Source organism: Staurois parvus, unplaced genomic scaffold, assembly GCF_062004578.1.
Source record: "Staurois parvus isolate SC_StPar_1 unplaced genomic scaffold, SC_StPar_1.0 ptg000199l, whole genome shotgun sequence".
Classification (NCBI taxonomy): domain Eukaryota; kingdom Metazoa; phylum Chordata; class Amphibia; order Anura; family Ranidae; genus Staurois; species Staurois parvus.
In genome coordinates this window covers 548,703-576,025 of record NW_028317995.1, presented here as the reverse complement: position 1 = coordinate 576,025, position 27,323 = coordinate 548,703, and the positions used below count along the sequence as shown (strand labels likewise).

The following is a 27,323-nucleotide window of genomic DNA, read 5'->3' as shown; positions in this document are numbered from 1 at the left end:
CAAGCCTAAGCATTTATAAATGTATCTTTTCTTCACAGGGGTGATGGATAACCGTTTAGTGATGCATCAGCTACGTTGTAATGGTGTGCTGGAAGGTATCAGAATTTGCAGAAAGGGATTCCCCAATCGCATCCTGTATGGAGACTTCAGGCAGCGGTAGGTGTGAGATAAAGATGTATGCCGTGTGTTGGATGCAGTGATAAAATAGTAATATAATGTAATTTCTTTGCTATATGTTTTTTCTTTGTCCTCCCTTGTTTACCAGCTACCGAATCCTAAACCCTGCAGCTATCCCAGAAGGACAGTTTATAGACAGCAGGAAAGGGGCTGAGAAGCTTCTGGCCTCATTGGAGATTGATCATACTCAGTATAAATTCGGACACACCAAGGTAATGCATGTACGCTTACAATTTTGTCATAAGCCAGAAAAATGCACAATAGGCTGAAAACCTTTGACAAAGTCTTATAGTAATACATTTTAAATGCACCTGTGGCCAGACAATGGACGTGAAAGTATTTACATATACAAGCATTAAGCGTTTTAAAAGCCCTGGTCAACCTCTCTAACTGCTTTTGTAATATTCTTTTTAAGATGACAACACAGACTCTAAAGGCAATTGTCAGTCATTTTCTAAAGCTGGGTGTATAGTTCAGTTTTTTTTTTTCATTCAACCAGTTGAATGAAAAAAACTGACAGATCCCCACATCAACACAACAATGTGTGGTGCAGGGATCTGGTTTTCCAGCAAGTTTGTTCAACAGAAGCCAGTCATTAGACAACAGTGTACATCTACCAAATGTCGTCCATTTCCTGCTGAACCAGCTAACTTTCAGTATGTGTGTATCGGACTTAACAGCTTAGAGGCCCCTGCTGTGTGTTTACATTAGAAAGCTGGCAGGCTGTCAAAATAGCTGAGATTTCAGTATCCCTATTGAGAAACTCAGAGATTAATTCTCCACATTGCATATTGCTACAGAGCTGGATGGGGAATTTTTTTTAAATGTTTTATCTCCTTATTCAGAGTATGTACTGTATATACTTTATTGTGCACTGTCTGGGTGTGGGTTCACTTTAAAGCATTATTTTTTCAGGTTTTTTTCAAGGCTGGATTGTTGGGTCAACTTGAAGAGATGAGAGATGAAAGACTTTCTAGAATTATCACCCGTATCCAGGCCCAGTCCAGAGGTGTCTTATCCAGAATAGAATTTAAGAAGATTTTGGAGCGCAGGTATGGTATCTTTTCACATAGGTTTATGATTTATTAATGTATACTTTATAAATCATGTGCTGAATCCATGTTTTTTTTGCGGTACTCTACCTCCCAAGAGACACAAAGAAATGTATGCATGAATAGCAATTATGGCTAGCCTCATGAGATAAGGTTTTACAAAATGAAGAAATCACAAAGTTTTAAACAAAACATTTGTGAATTGCTGCTTTAATTTTTGCCAGAGATGCCCTCTTGGTGATCCAGTGGAACATTCGAGCATTCATGGGAGTCAAAAACTGGCCATGGATGAAACTTTACTTCAAGATCAAGCCCCTGCTTAAGAGTGCAGAAACAGAGAAAGAGATGCAGAGCATGAAAGAAGAGTTCCAGAAGCTGAAAGAAGCTCTGGAGAAGTCGGAGGCACGTCGCAAAGATCTTGAAGAAAAGATGGTCTCTTTACTGCAGGAAAAGAATGATCTTCAGCTTCAAGTGCAAGCTGTGAGTACACAATTTAACTTCTTGCTATACTAAAGCAGGTGAATCTATTTAAAATAGGTCTATATTTTTAATCTCCTATAACATATTTTACAGCGAAGGTTAATAAAGCAATGATAAAGGTCATCACAAATAAATTTAACTGTAATGGACCGCCTGACAGCACCTCTATCAATCCCCTGGCAGAGCCTCCCCAGAGTGCGGAGTCTAAGCACCAGAGCACTTGTTCACCAGGGCCCCTGATGGTAGGGTTGGACTTGGAGCGCTCCGGTACCAGGTCGCAGCTGCTAGGTATCTCCAACAGAGGTAGAGGAGTCTGAAAGGAGCTCCAGGGGGCTAAGAGTCTGATGTGAGGGAGCCTAGTGATCCCTGCGGGATGGATGTATGAGCTAAATCAGAGTCATACAGGCCGGGTCGGTAACTAGCGGGTCGGTGAGGTACAAAACGGTAGGCAAAGGATAGTCGGGTCACACGCAGGGTCAATACCAAAAGATCAGATTTAAAGGGGAACATCCAGGAGCAGAGTCAGGCAGGCCAAGGGTCAGGACAGGAGAAGGCAGCAAGGTCAAACAATCCAGATCAAGATACTCACAACACAGGTAACAGCATACAAAGACCATTCGGCAACAAGTGTTTGTGCAGAGCTGGCTTAAATAGCCCGCCCTGCACCTGACAGGCGCAGCCTAGGTCCTAGTGCCTGCCTAGTACTGTCAAGACGACGGGTGCGCCTGGGTCCTAGTGCCCTGCCACCTACACGTCTTGGCAGACACCTACGCCTGTGTAGACCCATGCATCGCGATGTTCCCTGACATTAACTTTAGAGAACTGGAACCCCAGGAAGGAGTGGATTTATAAAGATTTTCATTTTAAAAAAACCTCAGGAACAAGATAACCTAGCAGATGCTGAGGAGAGGTGTGAACAACTGATCAAAAACAAAATCCAACTAGAAGCAAAGCTGAAGGAACAGACGGAACGTCTAGAAGATGAGGAGGAGATGAATGCAGAATTGACAGCAAAGAAGCGGAAACTAGAAGATGAATGTTCTGAGCTGAAAAAGGATATTGATGATTTGGAGCTGACACTAGCCAAAGTGGAAAAGGAGAAACATGCCACAGAGAACAAGGTGAACTCATTTTATATGGTCATTTTTTTTTTCATCTTGTATCCTTTAGCATGTTTTTATGTACTGAATTTTTTGCTATTTTTACAGGTCAAGAATCTCACTGAGGAGCTGGCTGGCTTGGATGAGATTATTGCAAAATTAACAAAAGAGAAAAAGGCTCTGCAGGAGGCTCACCAGCAAACACTGGATGACCTTCAGGCTGAAGAGGACAAAGTCAACGTGTTGACTAAAGCCAAAGCAAAACTAGAGCAACAGGTTGATGATGTAAGTGACACACGCAGAATGATATTAAGGAATATATTTATCTGGAAATGTTCTAAATCTTTTTGTGGTCTATACAGCTGGAAGGATCATTAGAGCAGGAGAAGAAAATACGAATGGACCTGGAAAGGGTAAAAAGGAAACTTGAAGGAGATCTGAAATTGAGTCAGGAAAGTCTGATGGATCTGGAAAATGACAAGCAGCAACTGGAAGAAAAACTGAAGAAGTAAGTGATTAAATATGGTGTAAAATAATAAAAATGATCTACAATATTCACTGGATTGTTTTGGAACAAGGATCCCTCTATGATTACAGTGATGCAGATATATATTAAACTATAACTGCACTCTTGTGTTCTGAATAGGACTTATATGTTTGTTTTTTAACATATTACAGAAAAGATTTTGAAATCAGCCAACTTAATACAAGAATTGAGGATGAACAGAATGTATGTACTCAGCTCCAGAAGAAGATGAAAGAGCTTCAGGTATGTATAGTGATTCTGATATTAGCATCAGCTTGGGGGGGGGGACAAATTAGATCAATAAAACATTTTTACCTTTGTTTTGAAAGTTTTCTGTTTTAATCTGGTAATGTTGTGTAAGAATACTACATTAATTTTAATGTATCTGATCATCAACATGTTGAGGTAAAATATTTAATATTTAAACTTATTTCATTAAGGCCCGTATTGAGGAATTGGAGGAGGAATTGGAAGCAGAAAGAACAGCTCGAGCAAAGATAGAAAAGCTTCGCTCTGATCTATCAAGAGAGCTGGAAGAGATCAGTGAGCGTTTAGAAGAAGCTGGGGGAGCCACTACAGTACAACTGGAGCTCAACAAGAAGAGGGAGGCTGAGTTCCTTAAACTGCGGAGGGATTTGGAAGAGTCCACTCTGCAATCGGAGGCCATTGCTGCTACTCTACGGAAGAAACATTCCGATTCCGTGGCAGAGCTCAGTGAGCAGATAGACAATCTACAGAGAGTCAAACAGAAACTGGAAAAAGAAAAGAGTGAAATTAAACTGGAACTCGATGATGTAGCATCCAACATGGAGCAGTTGGTAAAAGCAAGGGTGAGAAATCATCTAAGAAGCTCTCCTATGTGACGCATAGTCATAGTAGTCTGAATTCAAGTTGTCACTTAACCCACCAGGATATTCAACAAGAAAGAGATAATTTATTAAAGGCTAATAGACTTCTTAGCTTCCAAGTAAATTTGCATATTTCAAGGGAATTTTTCCTTGGCTTAAAAGATGAGGTGGACCTCTGCTGACTTCCACCATCCAGTAATGTGCAAGCAAAAATACTTCTTATTTTATTTTTCTTGCATGCGATTTGGGAATTTTCAACACAATCACTAGGCTAAGGGAACATTCCTGTGCAAAGTAAACATTTTCTTGCAAGGTGAACAGTCTATCTGCCTTTAGTAAATCAGCCCTAATTTACACTCATTCAGAGTCAAATAAATCAATACTAGTTTATGAAGATGTAGTCACTGCATGGTGTGCAGCTGCATATTGATGGAAAAATGCTAGTTTACTGGCTTTTGCATTAATACTTTAAGGCTACGTTCACACTAGCCTTGTGTGCAGGCGGCAGAGAGGCGTTTGGGAAGCGTTTTTACCGCTTCCCAAACGCCTCTGCCAACTCTGCACATTACAGCACATGGTGCTGTTCTAACAGGAGCGTTTGCGTCGCGTCGCGGCAAAACGGACGCCTCTGGTCGAGTCAGGAGGCTTTGAAGCCTCCTATTCTCGTCTATGGTGCCGCTCCGCAAACGCCCGGCCGGCGTTTGCGGTGCGGTTGCGACGCGGTTGCGGAGCGGTAACACCACTCAAATGCATTATAGGCGTTTGTGGGGCGTTATTAACGCTCGGCAAACGCCTAGCAACTGCCGCTAAACCGCGCATGCGGCGTTTGCGGAGCGTTTGCCGAGCGTTAAAAACGCTCCGCAAACACCGGACCAACGCTTGCCAAACGCTATAGGGGAGTTTGGCAAGCGTTGGCAAAACAGCCTAGTGTGAACGAGCCCTAAAGGATAAGTTTGGGGTTAATAAAAAACAAACACACATATTCACCTCTATCCTAGAGCACTAGTGTGGTGCTGCAGCTGTTTCATGTTGGCTCCAGTTCCGAGAGAGTGTTCACATGACCGCTGATCATAGTTTTTGATCTGCTCAGATCAGAGCATAGTAACTGAGATCAGCTCTGCCCTTCAAGTGCTCATAGTTATAGTTTATACCTTATAGTGGGCAATAGATTGCTATCAGCTGATTCTGTGTCAGAGGAGAGCAAACATAAGTGCACTCCTGTGATCCTCGGGAGTATGTCCAAAAAGCTTTTGCCATACTTCTCTTTTGAATTATAGAAGTATGAAAATAATAATTTTCTGCCTTTCCTGGTCTGCATTTTTTAGGGAGCCTAGATTTGGCTAAATTGTTGCAAAAAAAGATGTGGCTGAATTTCTTCTATACCAGCATGCCAACATGCAGTTATTTTTCTATTGACAGAGAGATGCTATAAGGCACTATAACACTTTATAGTTATAAAAATGTTCACTACTGCAGATGCAGTAAGTTCAACAAGTAAGGGTTTTGCAGCTATTTTATATATGCTAATTGTTTTCTTTTTGTAGCTCTACCTTCAATTTTTATGTTTCAAAATTAAGTTTCTGTTGGCAGGCTAACTTAGAGAAGTTATGCCGTACCTTAGAAGACCAAGTCAGTGAGCATCGGACTAAGGCTGAGGAGAACCAAAGAACTGTTAATGAGCTGTCCACCCTGCGTGCCAAACTGCAGACTGAAAATGGTATTATCTTTGTTCCTTACCTGGAAATGCTATTACTTCTTAATAATTTACCACTTTAGAACAAATGGGAAGTTTTCACTATTCTTATTATTGCACATTTCTGAGACTCTGACAATGAGCATAATAATTCTTAAAATCAATATAATAATTTTTACAGGTGAGCTATCACGTAGACTTGATGAAAAGGAGTCACTTGTGTCACAGATGACTCGTGGCAAGCAGACTTACACCCAGCAGTTGGAAGATCTCAAGAGGCAGCTGGAAGAAGAGACCAAGGTACATGTGATCAAAATTAAAAAAAATAGCGTATAGAGGCACAATACTAACTTTTCACTAAATTGTGAAATCTTTATAAGTTTAACCCAATCTGCCTAATTTACCATCAGGCCAAAAATGCCCTAGCACATGCCCTGCAGTCTGCCCGTCACGACAGTGATCTCCTACGGGAACAGTTTGAAGAAGAACAAGAGGCTAAGGCAGAGCTTCAAAGAGCTCTGTCTAAAGCCAACTCAGAGGTAGCTCAGTGGAGAACAAAGTATGAGACAGATGCCATCCAAAGGACCGAAGAACTGGAGGAAGCAAAGTAAGATTGCCATAATTAATTGCATTTACAGAAACTGATATTCCTGAAGAAACATTTGAGTTATATATAAACCTTTGCTGTATAATTTATTATATCGCTCCTGACATTTTTCAGGAAGAAACTGGCACAGAGGTTGCAGGAAGCAGAAGAAGGTGTAGAAGCTGTTAATGCCAAGTGTTCCTCTCTGGAAAAAACTAAACACCGTTTGCAAAATGAAATTGAGGATCTGATGGTTGATTTGGAAAGGTCAAATGCTGCAGCTGCTGCACTGGACAAGAAGCAAAGGAATTTTGACAAGGTACTCATAGGCGGAATATTGTAGCAAATTCTTTGTAACAACCACACAGACTGAATTAATACTCAATATAATTCTGTTCTCAGGTTCTAGCTGAGTGGAAGCAGAAATTTGAGGAATCCCAGACAGAACTGGAGTCATCCCAGAAAGATGCACGGTCCCTGAGTACTGAACTATTTAAGTTGAAGAATGCCTATGAGGAATCTTTGGAACATTTGGAGACTTTCAAAAGAGAGAATAAAAATCTTCAGGGTGAGAAAATATGAATAGTATGCATATCATAATGTAAACAGCAGAATTTCCAGCTTATGGTATATTCGATATTAATTAGTATTCAGTCAAAACTAAGAAAGAAATCCATATATGTTCCACATTAGGAGAACATTGCTAGTATCATACATTATGCTGAACATTTGGGCTATCAAGGCACTGATTAGGAATGTTTTTATTTTGTATAAACATAGAGGAAATCTCAGACCTCACAGAACAGCTAGGAGAGAGTGGAAAGAGCATTCATGAGCTGGAGAAGATACGGAAGCAACTGGAACAGGAGAAGATGGAGATACAGTCTGCACTAGAGGAAGCTGAGGTGAGCTGACACAACTGAACCCTCTTTACTAAAGATGGCTGCAGACTTTAGAGAATGTTAGCCTTCACAGTTGGGTCAGGGAATGTTTATATATGTGTGGCTCCTCTGCGGCCAATATACCCTACTTGGACCTACCTGGGGTAAAATCCATTGATTGGGATGGATTTTTTCAGCTGATCACTATAGTTCCCCTTGGGACAGACGGTGCCTGCAGTCTCTTTCCTTTTTTTTTAGTTTTACAACATCTCACTAAATGATAAAGGCAGTATATAATAATTGGGGTTTTTTTGCAGGTAAAAAAAAATTTGCATTTATTATTTTTGGTTGCAGGAGCCATAAACTATTACACCAGCGATCAGCAGATCACTGGTGCCATGCAGCTCTCCTGCAGATCTGTCATTATATCTGCTTGCCTGTACGGGATGTATGGGCAAGCAGTTATACTGACAAGAAGAATCAATGAACTACCATGGCATTCCACAGCACCGTGGTAGTTCATTGAAAACTACAAGCTGACAGCTGCTATGGCTGTTGAGACTCTGTGAATGAATGACGTAGCCGTGCTCTATTCAAAAAGTTAGAGCCTGTACGGGGAACTTCTCCCTGTACTGCTGTCACAGGGAGGGGGGGATCGGGCGGTGGCTGCAGCATTGAGAACATGTTACATGTTCCACTCTAAAAACGGGTGGAACATGTAATGTTCCCAAAAATAAACTTATCCTTTAACCACTAGCCTACAGGGCACTTATACCCCCTTCCTGCCCAGGCCAACTTCCAGCTTTCAGCGCTGTCATACTTTGAATGACAATTGCGCGGTCATGCAACACTGTACCCATATGAAATTTTTATCATTTTTTTGTGACAGATGGAGCTTTATTTTGGTGGTATTTAATCACCTCTGGGTTTTTTATTTTTTCTTAAACAAAGCAAAAACCACAGAAAAGTTTGAAAAAAAAAACGTTTTTTCTTAGTTTTTGTTATAAAATTTTGTAAATAAGTGATTTTTCTCCTTCACTGATGTGCGCTAATGAGGCTGCACTGATGGGCACTGATAGGCTGCACTGCTGGACACTGATAGGTGGCACTGATGGGCACTGATGAGGAGGCACAGGTAGGTGGCACCGATGGGCATTTACAGGCATCACTGATGGGCACTGAAAGGCAGCACTCATATGGCACTGATAGGCGGCACTGACTGGCACTGTTAGGTGGCACTGATAGGCAGCACTGACGGGCACTGATAGAATGCACTGATGCACACTGATAGGCGTCACTGACTGGCACTGATAGGTGGCACTGATTGGTAGCACTGATAGGTGGCACTGACTGGCATTGATAGGTGGCACTGACTGGCACTGATGGGTGACACTGAAAGGCAGCTCAGATGGGCACTGATATGTAGCATTGATGTGCACTAGTAGGCACTGAAATGTGGCATTGATGTGGCACTGATGGGCACTGGCAGGTGACATGGATGAGTACTGAGAGCTGGCACTGATGGACACTGACAGATGGCACTGCTGGGGCTACATTGCTCATCAGGGCACACTGATGAGCAATGATGGGTACTGATAGGCAGCACTGACGGGCACTGATAGGCGGCACTGATGCACACTGATAGGCGTCACTGACTGGCACTGATAGGTAGCACTGACTGGCATTGATAGGTGGCACTGACTGGCACTGATGGGTGACACTGAAAGGCAGCTCAGATGGGCACTGATATGTGGCATTGATGTGCACTGATGGGCACTGGCAGGTGACAAGGATGAGCACTGAGAGCTGGCACTGATGGACACTGACAGATGGCACTGCTGGGGCTAGATTGCTCATCAGGGCACACTGATCATCAGTGCCCGGATGATCAGTGCACATGTCCCCTCCGCGGAAAGCAGATTACCGGCTTTCCTCTCCCCACGAGCTGTCAGCGTGACAGCTCGTGAGGAGAGAAATGCTGATAACCGGCATTTCCCTGTTTACATGTGATCAGCTGTGATTGGACACAGCTGATCACATGACCGAGCTGACATCTTCGGCTCTTTCCATGGATTGGTGATCCGCTGTGTCCTAGGGACACAGCGCACTGCCGATCGCCGTGCTGCGTGCTCCCGGAGCCACGCATGCGCGGTTAGAATGGGAGGACGTCATATGACGTCCTCCCAGAACGAGAGAACCACCTTGCGTCTGTCATTGGACTATATGGTGGGCGGGAGGCGGTTAAAGTGGTTGTAAACCCTTACATATACCCAGTGAAGTGGCTGGCCTCAGATGATACACAGAGATGAAACAAATCCTCCTAAATAAGTTGTACATGTCTATCTACAGCCGTCTTTCCCTTAAACCCAGTCAAAGTGAAGATTTTACACAGGATCTCCTAGCTCTGAAAAGCGGGGGGTGGGGGGGCTGGGAATGAAGTTAGATCAGTGAAGAGAGCTCTGAGAGCTGATTGGAGGGAAGAGACACACATCACACATGAACAGAGCTGAGGCTGTTGATCACAGACTGTGCCCTCCCCTGTCACCATTTTTTTCTTGGAGTCAGGAAAAATTGTCAGAAGTAACTCATGCTTATAGCTAAGGAACGAAGCAGCAGAGAGAAATTACGCTTGTGCTCTGGATTGAGACAAGCACACACTATAGAACGATATGCATTGTTCATATTTCATGTCTAAGGTTTACAACCACTTTAAATCTCTTAGTTTACTAGCAAAATTTCTGAAAGATTAAAATGGGTACAAAGCAATCAGCTGTTCAATTTAAGTAATTTTTAAGTCCAGCTTTATTGGATATATTTCAATAGTATATCACCTACATGCTATTGTTTTTGTAGCACTGCTTTGTTCGATTAGCTATAGTCTCTTGAAATCCTTTACAGGCCTCCCTTGAACATGAGGAAGGTAAGATTCTACATGCCCAGTTGGAGCTGCACCAAGTCAAGGCAGACTTTGAGCGCAAGTTGGCTGAAAAAGATGAAGAACTGGAGCAGGCCAAAAGAAACCACCAAAGAGTGATGGAATCACTACAGACATCACTAGAGGCTGAAACCAGGAGCCGTAATGAGGCCTTAAGGATCAAGAAGAAGATGGAAGGAGATTTAAATGAGATGGAGGTCCAGCTAAGCCAGGCTAATCGTCAGGCAGTTGAAGCTCAAAAACAAGTAAAGAGTCTCCAAAGCTACCTAAAGGTAATAAGAAAAGCCTATGGTTTTATCAGGTGGATACCTAAACTCTTCACCTTACACTAATGGAAATGGAAATAAATACTATCATCAATAATAGTCAAATATGTGTTTTTTAAAATTAGTATGAAAATTAAATATTTACTGCATATATAATTATATTGATTTCTGATTATATACCTTATCCTCTGCCAGTTTTTATCCTTTCTCTAATATTTTCATATTAAGTAATATTTGAAACCAATTATCAGTAGTAAAAAGATGAAATAATGTTATGAGATAAAATGTTATAAATTATGTTAGTACAATATAATGTAAAAGGCTGCAACCTGAAAGTAAACCAGGCATTTAGTGCTTGCTCGGGGCACCAAAAACCTGTGATGTGCTATGTAAATACCATCTTTGAGCAGGAATGTTGTTGGTTGGCCAATTGTTTTCACCTCACTATTAGTAATAAAATGTGATAGATATTATCCAATAGATATACCAAGAAAACTGTCAACTGCTTATCAGAGCACAGTGGGTTTTGTGGGTGACGAGGTACTCTAGGACATTGAAAGATACCTACAGGTTTCAGAAGGTCCCTGCTTTATATTCTAATGAAGCTTAATATACTTTATTGTATGGAAATGGTAGGTTTGAACTATTGCTTTTTTATGTTTGTAATGTTACAGGACACTCAAATCCAACTGGATGATGCATTAAGAGCCAGTGAGGACTTGAAGGAGAACATTGCAATTGTAGAGAGGAGAAACACATTACTCCAGGCTGAGCTGGAGGAACTGCGGTCTCTGGCAGAACAGACTGAAAGAGCACGAAAGCTTGCAGAACAGGAACTCATAGAGACCAGTGAAAGAGTACAACTCCTCCACTCACAGGTCAGGTGGCTGCAGTAGTTCGTTTGCTGAAAATAAGGGTCACTTCTTTGAATACAATGACCTATAAATGTATTTTTGTTCCATATTTAGATGCACAGTTGTTTCTATAAATGGAGTGCTCCATGCCTTTTGTCTTCCTAACAATAGTTTGATCAGTGGCTCTCCTGATATTTATAAAATGCAGTTTCTCATTTCAGTGCTGCTATCTATGTTACTTTCAAGTGTCTAATTATGTCTTTACTGTTTGACACAGAACACCAGTTTGATCAATCAGAAGAAGAAAATGGAATCTGACTTGTCTCAGCTGCAAACAGAAGTGGAGGAAGCAGTGCAGGAGTGCCGTAATGCAGAAGAGAAGGCGAAGAAAGCTATTACAGATGTGTGTACTTTGGAAAATGTAGTTGAGTGCACGTGTGTATGTGCATGTACATACGCTTTAGAGTCAATAAGACTACTGTAAAGTTATCTAGGTGTAAGCATGGTCATGCTGTAACATAAACTTGCTAAAAAACCAATATATTATATTGTACATAAAATCTTTTCATTACAGGCTGCTATGATGGCAGAAGAGCTGAAGAAAGAGCAGGACACAAGTGCCCACCTGGAAAGGATGAAGAAGAACATGGAGCAAACAATCAAAGATCTCCAGCAACGTCTAGATGAGGCTGAGCAAATTGCTATGAAAGGTGGTAAGAAGCAGCTGCAGAAACTGGAGGCTCGAGTTCGGGAACTGGACAATGAATTGGAGGCTGAACAAAAACGCAATGCAGAGTCTGTGAAGGGCGTGAGGAAGTATGAAAGGAGAATTAAAGAACTCACCTACCAGGTGCAGAACACGTGCACTAAGTATAGTATAATTATGTTCAATGTGAAAGCAGTATTAAACCCAAATGGAAACATTTATTATATTGCAGCTCGCCAACTCTTAGATGTGATGGCTATATTCTTTTTTATGGTTTATTTCTTCTATTTTATTCTGGTGATCCAGCCAGTATGTCTGATGTTTTTCAAAGAACAAGCTCTTTTGCAGTTACAGGGACGAGCCAAACCATTTAACACAGACAGGGGTGCTTATAATGATCAGTATTTATTTTTTCATGTGAAACCTTTATCCAAAAAGGGAACACAAATGTATTCAGTTACTGTTTATAAAGTGTTTGCTGAAGTTTGGCTTCAATTTATTGGTGTATTTCAATCTGCTAGTACATCTAACACTCCACTCCCCCCAGACTGACAATGCCACTATCCAACATCTTAGAATCATTTACAGTCACTGAAGTGGAGAATATGGCAGATGTGTGCTTACAACTCTTAACCAGTTCCATGACGCCCTATAGCAGAAATACTGCTACAGGGCGGCACAGGTGCGCAAAAGCATGTGAATATATATATATATATATATATATGTGTGATTTTGCATTTCTGGGCCCCCATTCACGGCCTCGGCTGTCAATGACTGGGTGATCGCCAAGTATTACCAACGGGGGAGAGACCTGTGTATAAACAACACAGATCTCTCCCCTTTCAGCTCCTGCAGACTGCTTAGCAGAGCCATACAAAGCAGTGTACTTACAGTGAAACACACACACAGCCCACATAGTAAAACAGCACACAGTTAACCTTTTGATGGCCCCAGATTTTAACCCCTTCCTGCCCAGTGACATTAGTACACTGTCAGTGCTTTTTATTAGCACTGATCACTGTATTGGTGTCACTGGGGATGTCAGTGACACTAAATCAGTTCCCCTCAGTGTCAGAATGCCCGCTGCAGTCCCGCAGTCCCGCTATAAGTCGCTGATCGCCGCTGTTACTAGTAAAAAAAAAAATACAAAAAACATTCCAGTATATACACCGCCATTTGTAGACGCTATAACTTTCACGTAAACCAATTAATTTACACGTATTAGGATTTTTTTTTTAGCAAAGACATGTAGCAGAATACATTTTGTCCTAAATTTATGATGAAATTTGATGTTTTAAAGTTTTTTACTAGACATGTTTAATAGCAAAAAGTAAAACAAATATAGGTTTTTTTTTTTTAATTGTCAGTCTTTTTTGTTTATAGCTCAAAAAATAAAAAAACGCACAGATGATCAAATACCACCAAAAGAAAGCTTTATTTGTGGGGAAAAAAAGATGTAAATTTCATTTGGGTGCAGCCTTGCATGACCATGCAATTGTCAGTTAAAGTAACACAGTGCCGTATTGCAAAAAAAGGCCTGGTCAGGAAGGGGGGTAAATCCTCTGGAGGGCAAGTGGTTAAAGCTGTCCTGGGTTGACAGCACACCGGAGAGTTGGACTGCTGCTCTCGTACAGAGTGTAGTATTTTGATATTCCCCTTGCACAGTGCTCTAATTAATAATGCCTATGCTCCCTGACTGATTACTAGATAGCACAGCAGTTCCCTAATTGAATTGGGTCTTTATTTGTGGTTAACATGTTCAAGTTTTTTTTCAAAGAGTGTATCTATGTCCTAAATGATTTTAACACTGGACCAAATTTACAAACGAAAATGCACACTTTTTCCTACATCTTCCTTCATCCATACCTTGTGTATATAAACCTTTGTTGATAAGATGCAAACATTAGGACGTTTATATACTGCAGAAAAAGCACAGACTACCTACCTGGTTCACCCATAGAGACAGACAACCAGTTCACACCACTTGGACGGCTGATGTATTAGATGAGGACTGAAGAGAAAAAGACTCTCCTGTGGGGACAAAAGCATGGGTTTCCAATCATGAAAAGCTCTCATGCTTGTACAAAGAAGTTGAAGTAATAACTCACAAAGTGTTATAGAGTCAAATTGCTTAAGTTTGGTATTTTGGTATATGGTGGAGAACTCTTGGGGATAAATATGTACTGTGATTGGTAAGGTCTCTTTTCTTAAGCTCCTGACTCTGCACACATGCTGTGACTATCATGAGGGGTCACATTCTCCCTGCTCAAATGATATATAATGGAAATGCAAAAGAAGGTTCTGGGACACGCAAAGGTGGGAAAATATGGGTTAAAATTCCCCATTAAAATTGCAGCTAGACCCTGCTATTGTAAGTATTTATAGCACTTTAACAACTGTTTTTTAATACATCAGTGACAGTACCTGTGCTTCTTCTTGTCTCTTCTGTATCATTCACCGCCATTCTCTTTTAAATTCTCTTCCTTTACCAGACTGAAGAGGATAGAAAGAACTTAGCTCGTCTTCAGGACCTGGTTGACAAGTTACAGCTCAAAGTGAAGGCATATAAGAGACAGGCAGAGGAGGCTGTAAGTATCTTCGCTTAGTTGGCTTTTCTTTCACATATTATTATGAAGGAATAGGTGCATGGAATCATCAAAAGTTATTTTAAAAAAAATAATTTAGCATGTTTTCAAAAAAAGGTTTTACCGCATATAACTGGGTGATACAACATTCTATATTCAGTAAGGTCATACTAACTGGACTATTGTAGAACTTTTGGCCACATGTATAATGTGCTTGACTAGAGCTTTCTATAATGCCATCCTAACAAAAAATCATCTTCTCCCTCATCTGCTGCTGGGGCATGATAGAACTTATTAGATTAGGAGAAGACTGGTTTTGCGGGATTTAAACACAGGCTTTTATTCAGTTAGGCACTTCACACATGGTTACTTTCGTAAGCAGAGCAGTTCTGCTACAAATTTCTTTTTAAGGTGATGTAAGATGTACATGTTAACATTGCATACAGTACAAGCAATTTCAACTCAATAATTTTTGTTAGGTTTGTCCTCCTTAGAAATTTTTACATTTGCCCTTGTAACTTCAGTTACATCATGTTTATTTTTTTTTTAAATCTGTAGGAGGAGCAATCCAACACAAACCTTTCAAAGTTCCGTAAGGTTCAGCATGAGCTGGATGAGGCTGAAGAGCGAGCAGATATTGCAGAGTCTCAAGTGAACAAACTGAGGGCCAAGAGCAGAGATGTCAGCACCAAGGTTAGTGCTCCCATGGGGCAATGTGGGCTGAGAGTAATAATGAGCAGGAGAAAGGTGGGAGAATCATGCAAAAACAGTACATCAGAAGACAATACATGTGCCTTATTATATTACATAGGAAATATCTGTGTTGCCCACAGTAAAAGCCCAAGTAACCCTTCCTTTGTTATTACTGCAATGTCAGGCTGCATAACTTATAATTAGTTTTTTTCATATTTTACAAATACTCTTTTCTACAGCAAGGGTTGAACTATCCTGTGTTATCTGCATGCTAGGGAGCCAGATTTCTGCTCAGAGTGTCTGGGTCTCCGATATTCCAACATGCCTTTCCCGCCTGGTGCTCCAGTAAGCAGTGCTGCTCATTGGAGAACTGAGAGAAGAGTATGTCAGACAACTGTGTTCTGTGTTGAACAGCAATCTGACTCTCTAGCATGCTGCTGGCACTGGGTATTTTACATAGTTCTGTTAAAAATTTTTAAAAATAACACAATTTTTATGGTTTATGCAGCCTGGCTGCATACCAATAATAGTATATAAAGCTTAATTTGAGCTTTAAAAAAAGTATATCGATTACTTCAATTTAAACCTGCTTTGGAATACCAGCAGCTGAGTTCAGGATAGTTACTGTGGGAAATACAGACACCTTGTATGTCACTAAGTGTATAAACATACTGTATAATTGAAGTTGGTATAAAATTTTATAGGTGCAAGTATTGATTAGAAAGACACATCAGAAAAAAGGCAGCAAAACCAACATAGACAAATCAAAGTGAGACTAAAGTTCGCAATACTTACTTAAATAGTCCACAACCTGCTAGGTCCCACGCTGGCATCTTCTTCGCTTCTTTCAGGTGCCAGACTTCTAGCCATCTTCATTGGCTGGGATGATGTCACTCCCGCATATTCACAGGAGTTCAGGCATCCCGGCACACAGGCATGCAAAGCTCAATGTACATTTGAAAGAAGACTGTGAGCAGGCAAGTAGATTTCTAATGTGGTCTATACCAAATAACTAAATCGTCCTATTGGATCAATAAGTGAAAGAAAGGTGAAACAATGCACATCTACATAAAATCTGAGACCATATAATAAATGAACTAAGTGAATATATCCTAAGCAGGATAAAACAGTGACGGTGGATAATAGTCCAACTGGGACTTAAAAGTGGTGAGTCTATATCAATGTGGACTCAACTTAAGATATAGATGCATAAACATGCAAGACTAACAAACATGCATTAAAGATGCGATTTCAGTTAACTGATCATATATCCAGTAGTGCAACTATCAACAAAATTGCAACTCCAAAGGAAAAAAATATATATACAAAATACACAATAGTACAAAAACAATAGTGAAAAAAACATGCAAAGTGAAAAAAGTCCGTGTGACACAATTTCAATTCTGCGGCGAACCGCTCACTAAGAAATAATAGACGGCAAATCTGTGAACCAAAGTCCAGAGCGGTGCTAACCGCACCACTTAATCCAAAACCAAATAATCACTCGTGCCTGTGTATGGTGACTGTGGGTAACCACGACCAAGATCCAAAAGTGGCAAGATTGGCCTCTCATCTTATAACTTCGACCCGTAAGGATCAAAGCATATTTGGGATCACAGCATCAGATCCTCCAAGCATATGATTCCTCTGCTGCTCGGACCTCTCTCCGCAAATGGTCTCCCACTCTGGGGTATGCGCAACGGTGGTGGCTTCCTCCCCAGGTAAAGGTATGGGGTGTGTGCCAATATCGGCACGTCCCTCAGGCCATCCAAAAATGACCCACGAGGAGCAACAACCTGGGCTATCCTGACGGAAGCAGACCACTAATCATGAGCACCCAAAACCCTTGTTTCACCTTTCTTTCACTTGTTGATCCAATAGGATCACAGCACGATTTAGTTATTTGGTATAGACCACATTAGGATCCTATCACATGGTATTATTTACACATTGTGTCACTACAAATTAAGTCTTCATTTCTTTGACTATACCAATGAAAATACGTTAATAATGTGTATGTGAGTAGCGCTACATCAGTTTTTCTATATTGCATGTATATGATCATTGGTATATGATTAGATGTTAGCAGCTTTTCTGCGAATATTTGTACTCATTTGGTAGCTTAAGCGCAGGAGGTTCACACCACTATAGGCGAGTAGGTTTGTTTTATTGCAGAAGATATTGCGTGTCTCTCCTGAAATAAAAAGCGTGCCTGCTCGTATTTTTTTATTTTACACTTAGTTCAGCCTTAAATATATTAAGATAGTAGGTATTTAGAGGAAACACTGATGAATATACTTATCTTGCTTTTTCTTTTTACTTTACAGAAAACGTTGAATGAGTAAAACTAATGCACTAATCTACTTCTACATGATATAGAGTCCAAGACCCTGTATTCTGTGACTTGTCCTTATGTACAATAAAGAATTTAATCTGCCTTTTGCTTCACTTATTTACTTAATTACTTAAATTCACAATACTTGTTGCTTCATGTTCTTTGAATATTGTTCCACCGTGGGAAAAAGATCAGCAAGAAAGATGTAAATACAATTCAGAGCTGCGTGTACTCATGCAGAAACAGACCTGTAAAGAAGATTGGGCTACAATTTTATCAGACTAAATTTATAGGGTAGTTATCACCTTTGACCTCTTCTCCTTGATTTTTTACTATTTTTTTTCAGGGGCACAATGTTGGATCAGATCAACAAATTTAAAAATTTGGTTAGAAAGTCAAGGTCTGACCTCATTCCCTGCCAACCTTACTTACTTCAGCTACCTATAGATCCTTCACATAAAGAGTGGCCTAAATATCCAACAGGGAGGTGTTTGGATGGGAGATATCAAGCCACATCTTTCAAAGCAAACACCCCCAGGGCCACAGATGGGTATGTGCAGAAACATGAGGGTGTCTTATGTCTGTGAAGGTTCTCATTTATCCAAGTCATGGTATGGCTAGTTGTAGTTAGTCACATTTAATTAGTCTTGTTTAAGTGTGCCTTCTTTTGATTTATGAGATCAATTTATCTGCTATTAAATAAGGAATACAGGAATAGGATCACTTTATTCATTAACTTTAGGCCAGCTATGCTCAAATGGGTTATGCAGATGCCATCTCTGTGAAGTCATTGATGAATCTATAATTTACTATTACACTGTATTATTTATTACAGGTACTTATATAGTGCTGGCAATTTATGCAGTGCTTTACATATATATTGTACATTCACATCAGTCCCTAACCCTCATGGGGTGTACAATCTAAGGGCCCTAACTCACATTCATACACATACTAGGGGTAATTTAGGAAACCCACACAGGCACATGGAGAACATGCAAACTCCATGCAGGTGGTGCTGTAGTTGGGATTTGAACCAACATCCCTTGTACTGCCAGGCAGGAGTGCTAACTATTTAGCCACTGCACTGCGCACATCTATGCCACATATAGGGTGCTCCAGTGTCTTCTTGTGAGCTAAACAAATAGAATTGCTTGCTGTAAAGGCAGGAGTACTGTAAGTGCTAAACACAGGAATACAAGTAATTTTAAAGCCACATCTGACATAGCTGCTTATCTTGCCAATTACTACTTTCTGATTTTATCCTATTTCCCCCTGCAAAGGGGGTTGTAATAGATTATGTTACCTGGAATAGAGGGATAAAAAAAATCACATCATCTTAATAATACGTGTTTTCATCAAAGTATTATAAGCATGATCAATACCTCCTCTTTATAAGCCCTGAGAGCCTGAGCCAGCTGCTCCCTCCCCCTCCACAGCCTAGAGCTCCAGTGAGGGCTGGAGGGCTGAGCAGAGAGGGGTGACTGACAGTCCCGCTGTCTTCTTCGAGCGGTGGTGAGTTCTCACTCATAAAGCTGGCAGGGGACAGATGCAGCATTGGACCGATGCTGCATCCACCCAGGTAAATATATATAGGGAAAAAAAGCCCTACTTCTATTTTAATAAAGGAATATTTATAAAAATATGGGGTCTGAAGGTAATTTGAAGATATGAGTGCACATTTCCTGGGTGCTAAGGGTTGTGAAGCAGTCAGAGTAAGCCCAAAGTTCAGGAACCTGTATATGTCCTTTTTCAGGTCTTGTTTGTGTATAGAACAGAAAATTAAAGGCTAAGACAACATGCAAATAAATAATGCAGTTCTTACTAAAATCACAGCATCATGTGAGCTTACTGACTCTAGAGGGCAGTTGACCATGCCAGCAGGGTCTAAGCCTAAGAGCATTTAGAAATTTGTACTGGCTAGTACATTCTGTGGAATTCAAATTGGATAAGCTTTGGTATCCTGGCTGGTCACTCCATCAATAGGCCTTAGATGATCATGGGTGACAGCTATCTATTGTGAATGGGCACCTGTATACATTTAGCCAAGTCTGCCACAGATCCAGCTACATAGGTGTGTCCAACAATAAATTATTGTAGTACGAAACATTTCTGTTTGGCTCTGACTACCTTTCCATGTCACGGTGTAATTAATTGTATACTGTCTGTCAGATAAGTGTGTTATACACTTCCCATGTTTTTATTCTCCTACACCTTTAGCACTCATTTTTTGAAATGATACAACTAATGTTTATGATCAGTCTTATGTTTCTTTGGCCTCCTGCTCTTGTGTTTCTCTGTGCAGCTGTTCTTTTCAATTTAATTCCACTCACTGCAGGGTAATGTGATTTAATGCAATTTCTTTTCATGTGGATCTATGGGATTAATTCCATGTGACCAGTACAATTAACTTAATTAGCATCACAATGTGACCATGACCAAACATCACATTACTGTGCAACCTGACCCACTACATAACCCTTTTCACCCAACATATTGCACTGTGTTCTCTTGTCTTTTTAAATTGCCACTTCTGGCTAAATTAAAGCGCTCCAGTCTAGATAGTCTAGATCAAATCCTTTCTATATTTTCTAACAGGGCTGTTTAGACCTCTAAGTATAACATGTTTCTGCATATTGTTCATAATTAGGCACCAGTAATTATTGGGTGTCTATGCCCACCCTACTTTAAAATCATTGGAAGTCAGTGGGGGCCATACTGTTCCTGCCCCAACCCCAACACTGTCAGCTAAGAAATATGTTGTGGTACAGGATGTGTTATTTGTTTTTTTTAATTCCTTCATGAATTTTTGTTTTTTTCAAAACCATAACTCCAATCAAAGCTTGTTTTATTTATTTGGAATGTGAAAAGCCTCTATCAGCCTGTATTGTTACTGTTGGGGATTAGATAGGTATCTTGAGGCGCAGGTATTTAAGGGTGGAGAAAAATGATTTTGTCAATTAAGACTTACAATGTAATTTTCATTTCTAGCATGAAAGGAAAGGGGTAATTTGATATCTCCAAACGAGATCCAAAAACAAGTTATCACATACAGCATTAGATTACATTAAAGCAAAGTTTACACAATATGTAATAATATTAATGCCAATCAAAAATATAGCAGTTTCCAAATAAATCAAGAATTTTAAGTCAAACCGGGACTTTTGAGTTTATATAATAAAAAAACAAATTTCAAGTAGTGGAAACTGCATTTATTTTTCGACATACTCCTCTGCTATGTTTAACTAATGCCTGGAAAGCTTCGGCTTGGAAAGATTTGTCAGTAAGCCTGAACCATCCTAGGACAGCCTGCTTCACTTCGTCATTAGCGTTGAATAACACTACATTTGTCCCAGAAAACACTTGCCATCACTTTACCTGCAGACGCAATTTTATAAAAAATTTTTGGTGGTGGTGAGTCTGCATGCTTCCACTGTTTTGATGCTCGTTTTGATTCTACAGTGAAATGATGTGCCCAGGTTTCGTCACATGTAATGATGCAATCCAGGAAATCCTGGCCTTCCCTGTCAAAATGCTCCTTCAACGCAGTGCAAACTTCAAACCTTCTGTGGCAATAGCTATTGGAAGGAAGTGTGCTGACATCATTTCTGGTCAGATGGCGGCTGCCATCTTGGTACACCTGTTCCTATGTATTTTATTACTAATGCTTGTATGGGTCTGCTGGCCTGATTTTAAAGTTGAGAATTCTATACCTGGTCTTTATACATTAAACATGGACATATTACACTATGAGATGTCCTTTGATGTTTTTTTGAAAATGGATTTCTGATGAGCAATTGGAGAAGGAGCCAGTAAAAAAGGCTTACAGAGGAGAGCTGGTTGGATTTCGAGTTGATATTAAAGCGCATTTGGCCTATCTGCATTACAGATCTTGATTTTTACTACATTTATGGACATTTATTTACAGACTGTCACTGGGTTGAGGACTCAGCCGGGTGTTTATTATTCAACGTTTCCTTTTTATTTTGTGTACTTTGTCTAATAAATATATATATATCTCAATCATTATTATTATTGTTATTTATGCCTTAATATATATCACTCAGATTGTCTATTTGCACATATGTTGATGTTTCACTTATTGATTTGTTCATATGTGCACATATATCACCTTAGTTAAGGGCTCTGTCAGGTGTTTACTTTTTGCTTTATGGTTAGGTTTAGTGAGTAGCACAGCACTATTTATCTATTCATTTCTTTGATATAATAGATGTGTTTCATAACTTCCCAAATTGATTTTTTGCACATATAATGAAAACTGTCGCATCATCTAAAAGGTGGCATTCCTTATGTCTTTAAAGCATAGGCTGAGTAAACAGTCCCACACCAAACTAGAAACTACACAGCTTCCACCTGACACCTCATGTGCTACAGATGTATCTATGCATATTGCATGCAAGTAGAAGCAGTCATTTTCTATATAGATGCTTCGTATTGTTGCAGCTTAGTGTAAAACAGAGATACAGCAACTTCATAACTAGGAAATGGCAAACTATTTCTCTGCATGAGTTCTCATATCTCAATGTGAATGACAGACAGAAACAAAGTATACTCAACATAGTACAATCAGCATTATATGATGCTACAGTTTTAATCAGTGTGCTATGGATTGATCTTACCTGAGTCCTGGATGTGAATACTAATGTGTGTCCAGGGTGTAGTGAGGGATGCTGTGAACATAGAATCCAGCAAATAGCTTCAACATACAAGTGTGCAGAGATAAGGGGATGTCACGGGGTCTGCACACAAAATGAGGGCATCTTTCTTGCACTTCCTGGGAAGACAGAAAATGGGAGAAAATCTCTAAACTTTCTGTATATTTGATAGGTAGCAGACAGAACAAGAAGTGAAGGGTAATTCTTTCTAATGAGGGCATATTTTCTAGCAGAGTGTCAGGATTTTATTAATGTGGAGGAGAATTCCTCTCATTCTCTGTCCAGGTTATGGGGATTAGACTGAACATAAGAGAAGAAAAATCTCCCCTTTGCCCTACCTTTTATTTCTCTCCTCCAGCCCAGGACATTTCTTTTTCATCCACCTATCTTATTCATCACTGCAACTTCTTTACTGTATACTCTTCATTATTCCTTTAATAAGGGGGCTCCTTGACTCTTTCTCTTTTTCTAGCCTTATAGTGAACCTTACCCCCCCATCTGCACCAATATTTTACCTGGGCCTGCATATTGTCAACTGCATATATATCTTCAAGACATTTACGTATATGACACCAACTTGTATTTCTGTATATCCCTGGTGCCCAACCTGTGACCAGGGGGCCGCATGCGTCCCTTTGCCACTTTTGCGGTAGGTAGGTGCGGCAGGTACTAATATTTTTCCTTTTTGCCTTGGTATAGCGATGGTTTCTAGCAGTGTCATGTATTATGTATCCAGTTAATGACTGTTTCCTGAAGTATGTCCCAAGTCTTCACCAACTCCTGCACCATTTTCACAGTCTTTGACCATCTCTTGTACCATGTCTACAGTCTCTAGCTATCTCTTGTAATATGTCCATAGTCTCTGACCAGCTCATGTATTAACTAAGGTGCTTCAACAAAGGCAAGTACAAACATTAGTGCTCCACTCCATGTAGTGTGCAAGTTGTCTTTCCTCTCTTATCTCTTTCCCTCAGCCTTCCAATTTTTTTTTCTTTTCTCCTCACCCTCCAAAATACTCTTCCTAATGTTCCTTTTTGCTATAAAGCCCTCTCTCCTCAAACTCTCATTTCTTAACCCCTCCTCCCCACCTCACAACCTGTACATATCACCCTCAGTTCTGTCCTCTCAATATTGCTGCATTTATCATCTTCTCTTTCTGAGCCCACACATTAGGTCACCACTTTCAAATCACTGCAGCATTTGTCCTTGTATAAATTCTGCTCCCACCTTACCTCCCTGACCCTCTTACTACTACTAACTTGTGGAGATATTGCCCCAAACCCTGGCCCTCCACCATCAAACTCCCACCCGCATAACCAGCAATTTCCCTTCTCTGGCAGCAGCTGCAACCCTCACTCTCTTATCTCAATTCCCCTGCTTCCACAAGCCAGCCTCCCCCTCTTATGTGCCATCTGGAACGCCCATTAAGTTTCCAACAAACTTTCCTCTGTCAATGACCTCTTCCTCTCCCACTCCCTCAACCTACTTGCCACTACCATAACCTGGCGGCAGGAATTCGCCTCTGTCTCCTCAACTGCCCTCTCCCATAGTGGTCTCCTCTGGACTCGCTCACCCAGAGCCAGTGGATGAAAAGGGGGCAGAGTTGGACTTCTTCTTTCCTCACAAACCACTTTCCATGTTCTTCCTACACCTCCCTCTCTATCCCTCTGCACTATATTTGTCTTTTTTCTCCTCTTTGTCTGAGGATCGCAGTAATTTACCGGCCTCCTGGTCCAGTGTCACACTTTCTTGATGACTTCTCTGCATGGCTACCCTACTTTCTCTCCTCTAAGGTACCTGCCATCATCCTCAATGACTTTAAAATTCCAGTCAATGTTAAAACCTCAGCCGCTTCTTAACTATTCAACCTAACCTCCTCTTTTAAACCTAACACAATGGACACAAACCACCACTCATACTAATGGCAACACCCTCGACCTTTTTATTCTCTCACCTTTGCACTCCCTCTAACCTCTCTAACCTCTTTGATCACAGGTTTATCAGTTTCACACTCTCCCTTTCTCCTACCTCCTATGCCTCCAACCAGCAAACAGTTACCCATAGAAATCTCCACCACCTCAGCCTTTCCCTTCTGCACTCTGCTACTGAGTGCCTTTACAATAAAACTGCACTCATATCCTGCCCTGATCTGGCCTCATTGGTCTACAACAACTTACTATCATCCTCCCTGGACATACTTTCACCTCTCTCTACAAGCAGAACCAGGCCTCACCTGCTACAACCCTGACAAACAGATGACACCTGAAGTCTTAAGAGATGCAGCTGTGCTCTTGAGCGAGAATGGTGTAAAACTAAATCCCTGCAAATCTTTATCCTTTACAAATCTGCCCCTCTCAAATACAACTCCAGCCTCCACGCTGCCAAACAAACCTACTACACCACTCTCATCAAAACCCTCTCATTCAATCCAATCCAAGACTCACCTCACCACCTGTCCCCTGGACCCTGTCTCCTCACAATTATTGCAGCCTCCTTTCTGCTCTATCCTAAACTCTCTAACCCACATCTCCAACCTCTCCCTCTCCACCGGCACCTTTCCCTCCCTGCTCAAACATGCACTGGTTACCCCCATACTTAAATAACCCTCGCTGGACCCCACCTGTTTGAATAATTTAAGACCCATCTCTCTGCTCCTCTTTGCCTCCAAGCTTCTCGAAGCCTTGTCCACAACCTGCCCCTCTCTGCCAATCCCTTCACAGGCTTCCACTAGCCCAACGTAAAAAGAAATCTCCAAAGGCATTTTACTCTCTAGCCCCCTTATCACCTCCTCCCATGCTCACCTCCAGGACTTCTGCAGAACCTCTCCCATCCTCTAGAACTCCATACCTCTAGAAAGAGACTGAGCAAAAATGGCATCCATGGGAGAGTTCCAAGGCGAATGCAACTCTGAATGGCTCACTGTGGCATGACCTTAAATAGACCGTTAATGCTCGAAAACCCTCCAATGTGGCTGAATTAAAACAATTCTGCAATGAAGAGTGGGGCAAAATTCTTCCACAGCAATGTGAAAGACTCATTGTCAGTTATCGCAAACGCCTGGTTGCAGTTGTTGCCGCCAAGGGTGGCTCAACCAGTTATTACGTTTAAGGGACAATTGCTTTTTCACATGGGGCTAGGCAGGTTTGGACTGCTTTTTTTCCCTTAATAAATGAAATCATCATTTAAAAACTGCATTTTATATTTGCCCGAGTTACCTTTGTGTAATATTAAAATTTGTTTGATGATCTGAGTTATTTAAGTGTGAAAAATATGCAAGGAATAAAAAAAATCAGGAAGGGGCAAATACTTTTTCACAGCACTGTATATGCACTGTTTATTGCTGACTTTGCTGATTCATAAGTCAGTCCCAGTCTAGTGGTACAGAACTCTATTCTAAGTTACGCTGGCATAGTGAATATACTGTCTAGCAGACAATGGCTGAACTTCTGTGTGATCATTTATGGTTAAACCACAATTTATTCTAACTCATACCAATATATTGAGTTTATTTACCACTAAAACGTCTTGTGTCTATTTCTTGGTACTAATTTTCAACCAAGTTAAAGGTATCTACACTTATGTTCTCACAAGTGCTGGCAGTAACGTTCATTCAGCCAGGTGTGTCAGAGGGGCTGAGGCTTTTCTTGGAGTTGAGGTGCAGAACAGAGAACCCAAATTACTAAGCACTATATTTATATTGGCCTTTCACATGGGTTTACTTATTACCTGTTCTATATTTTCTCCAAAATCTTTATGCCATTTTTAAAAAATAAACTATGTAAGTGGACTGTTTTACACTAAAGGTATGCTAAAGTCAAATATGAATGCTTATTCAGGGGTCAAGGCCTGGTAGCCACATAGTTATCATTTTTATCCTGCAATTCATCTGCTGCACCTCATCTTCTCAGAGGTGGTGCAGTTGGAGAAACAGATACTCACGCAGGCTCACCTTCTCTTTAATAAGGCACCAGTCTTAATTTGCATGGGGGTCTCCTTTCCATTGTTTAATCCTGCACACTGGTTGAGGCTTCCAGAGCTCTAGTGTGGTGTGGTTCAGCACCTGGCCCAACTTCTATTGGTAGCATCATAAAAATTCATTATTGTAACAATGAGAATACTATGGAAAGCTTACTGCAATTGGGTTTGTGTGTATGGTGGAGTGTTCTGAGTGTAATAGGTATATCCTGAAGTGTGCTCCATGTTATATATTTATTACAGGTATTTATATAGCACCAACAATTCACACAGCTCTTTCACATGCATAGTACAATCACATCAGTCCCTGCCCTTAAGGAGCTTTCAATCTTAAGTCCCTATCTTACATGCATATATACACATACTAGGACCAAGTTAGACAGGAGCCAACGTACCCAGAGGAAACCCTTACAAGCAGAGGGAGAACATGCAAATTCCATTCAGATAGTGTCTTGGTTGGCATTCAAACTATTGACTCTAGAAGTGCTAATCACTAAGCCACTCTGCTGCCCCAATCACTGCAGTGTGTTGGATGCAGTAAAGTGAAATCATGGAGTGTAACAGGTGCATACTATGGGGTGTTCAGTGTTAAAGAATGTATGGCTGGGAACAGGGGCGGACTGACCATTGGGGAACTCGGGCACTGCCCGAGGGCCCGGGGTCCGTAGGGGGCCCCATGAGATGTCCCTGGTACCTTTCATAGGCTTTTTTGGGTGTGGTTTGAGTGTGGGCAAGGACACAGGGGCCCCATGATCCCCTATTGCCCGGGGGGCCCCATGAGTTGTCAGTCCACCCCTGGCTGGGAATGTTACACATAAAAGAGTGCATAATGTGAGGTGCAAAGTGTAGTTAAAGCACATTCACAATATGTTGAGTGTTTCATGGTGATTGCGGAGTGCATGTTGGGTGCATACTTCGATGTATCAAAGTGCATGGCCTGGTGTTGGAGGATGGA

General features: G+C 40.9%; 1 protein-coding gene and 1 long non-coding RNA gene across 4 annotated transcripts in view; one reads left to right on the top strand and one right to left on the bottom strand.

Annotated features, from left to right (window-relative positions):
- The window catches only part of LOC149461491 (myosin-7), a 56,743-nt gene extending 38,924 nt beyond the window's left edge, over nucleotides 1-17,819 (top strand). The window contains exons 18-39 of the mRNA XM_089678167.1: nucleotides 39-156; nucleotides 266-389; nucleotides 1,093-1,229; nucleotides 1,454-1,709; nucleotides 2,588-2,830; nucleotides 2,918-3,094; nucleotides 3,172-3,317; nucleotides 3,488-3,578; nucleotides 3,776-4,165; nucleotides 5,774-5,900; nucleotides 6,058-6,176; nucleotides 6,287-6,483; nucleotides 6,598-6,781; nucleotides 6,865-7,030; nucleotides 7,243-7,367; nucleotides 10,242-10,550; nucleotides 11,219-11,422; nucleotides 11,676-11,801; nucleotides 11,973-12,248; nucleotides 14,597-14,692; nucleotides 15,248-15,382; nucleotides 17,710-17,819. Of these exons, the coding sequence (XP_089534293.1) occupies nucleotides 39-156; nucleotides 266-389; nucleotides 1,093-1,229; nucleotides 1,454-1,709; nucleotides 2,588-2,830; nucleotides 2,918-3,094; nucleotides 3,172-3,317; nucleotides 3,488-3,578; nucleotides 3,776-4,165; nucleotides 5,774-5,900; nucleotides 6,058-6,176; nucleotides 6,287-6,483; nucleotides 6,598-6,781; nucleotides 6,865-7,030; nucleotides 7,243-7,367; nucleotides 10,242-10,550; nucleotides 11,219-11,422; nucleotides 11,676-11,801; nucleotides 11,973-12,248; nucleotides 14,597-14,692; nucleotides 15,248-15,382; nucleotides 17,710-17,727 (3,764 nt within the window). The 3' untranslated portion in view covers nucleotides 17,728-17,819. The remainder of the gene's footprint in view (nucleotides 1-38; nucleotides 157-265; nucleotides 390-1,092; nucleotides 1,230-1,453; nucleotides 1,710-2,587; nucleotides 2,831-2,917; nucleotides 3,095-3,171; nucleotides 3,318-3,487; nucleotides 3,579-3,775; nucleotides 4,166-5,773; nucleotides 5,901-6,057; nucleotides 6,177-6,286; nucleotides 6,484-6,597; nucleotides 6,782-6,864; nucleotides 7,031-7,242; nucleotides 7,368-10,241; nucleotides 10,551-11,218; nucleotides 11,423-11,675; nucleotides 11,802-11,972; nucleotides 12,249-14,596; nucleotides 14,693-15,247; nucleotides 15,383-17,709) is intronic.
- The window catches only part of LOC149461490 (uncharacterized), a 94,451-nt gene that overhangs the window by 35,742 nt on the left and 31,386 nt on the right, over nucleotides 1-27,323 (bottom strand). For all 3 annotated transcript variants that reach the window (XR_016312833.1, XR_016312832.1, XR_016312834.1), the window contains exons 3-4: nucleotides 22,358-22,512; nucleotides 14,050-14,135 (exon numbers count right to left, since the gene is read on the bottom strand). This is a non-coding gene — a long non-coding RNA (uncharacterized LOC149461490). The remainder of the gene's footprint in view (nucleotides 1-14,049; nucleotides 14,136-22,357; nucleotides 22,513-27,323) is intronic.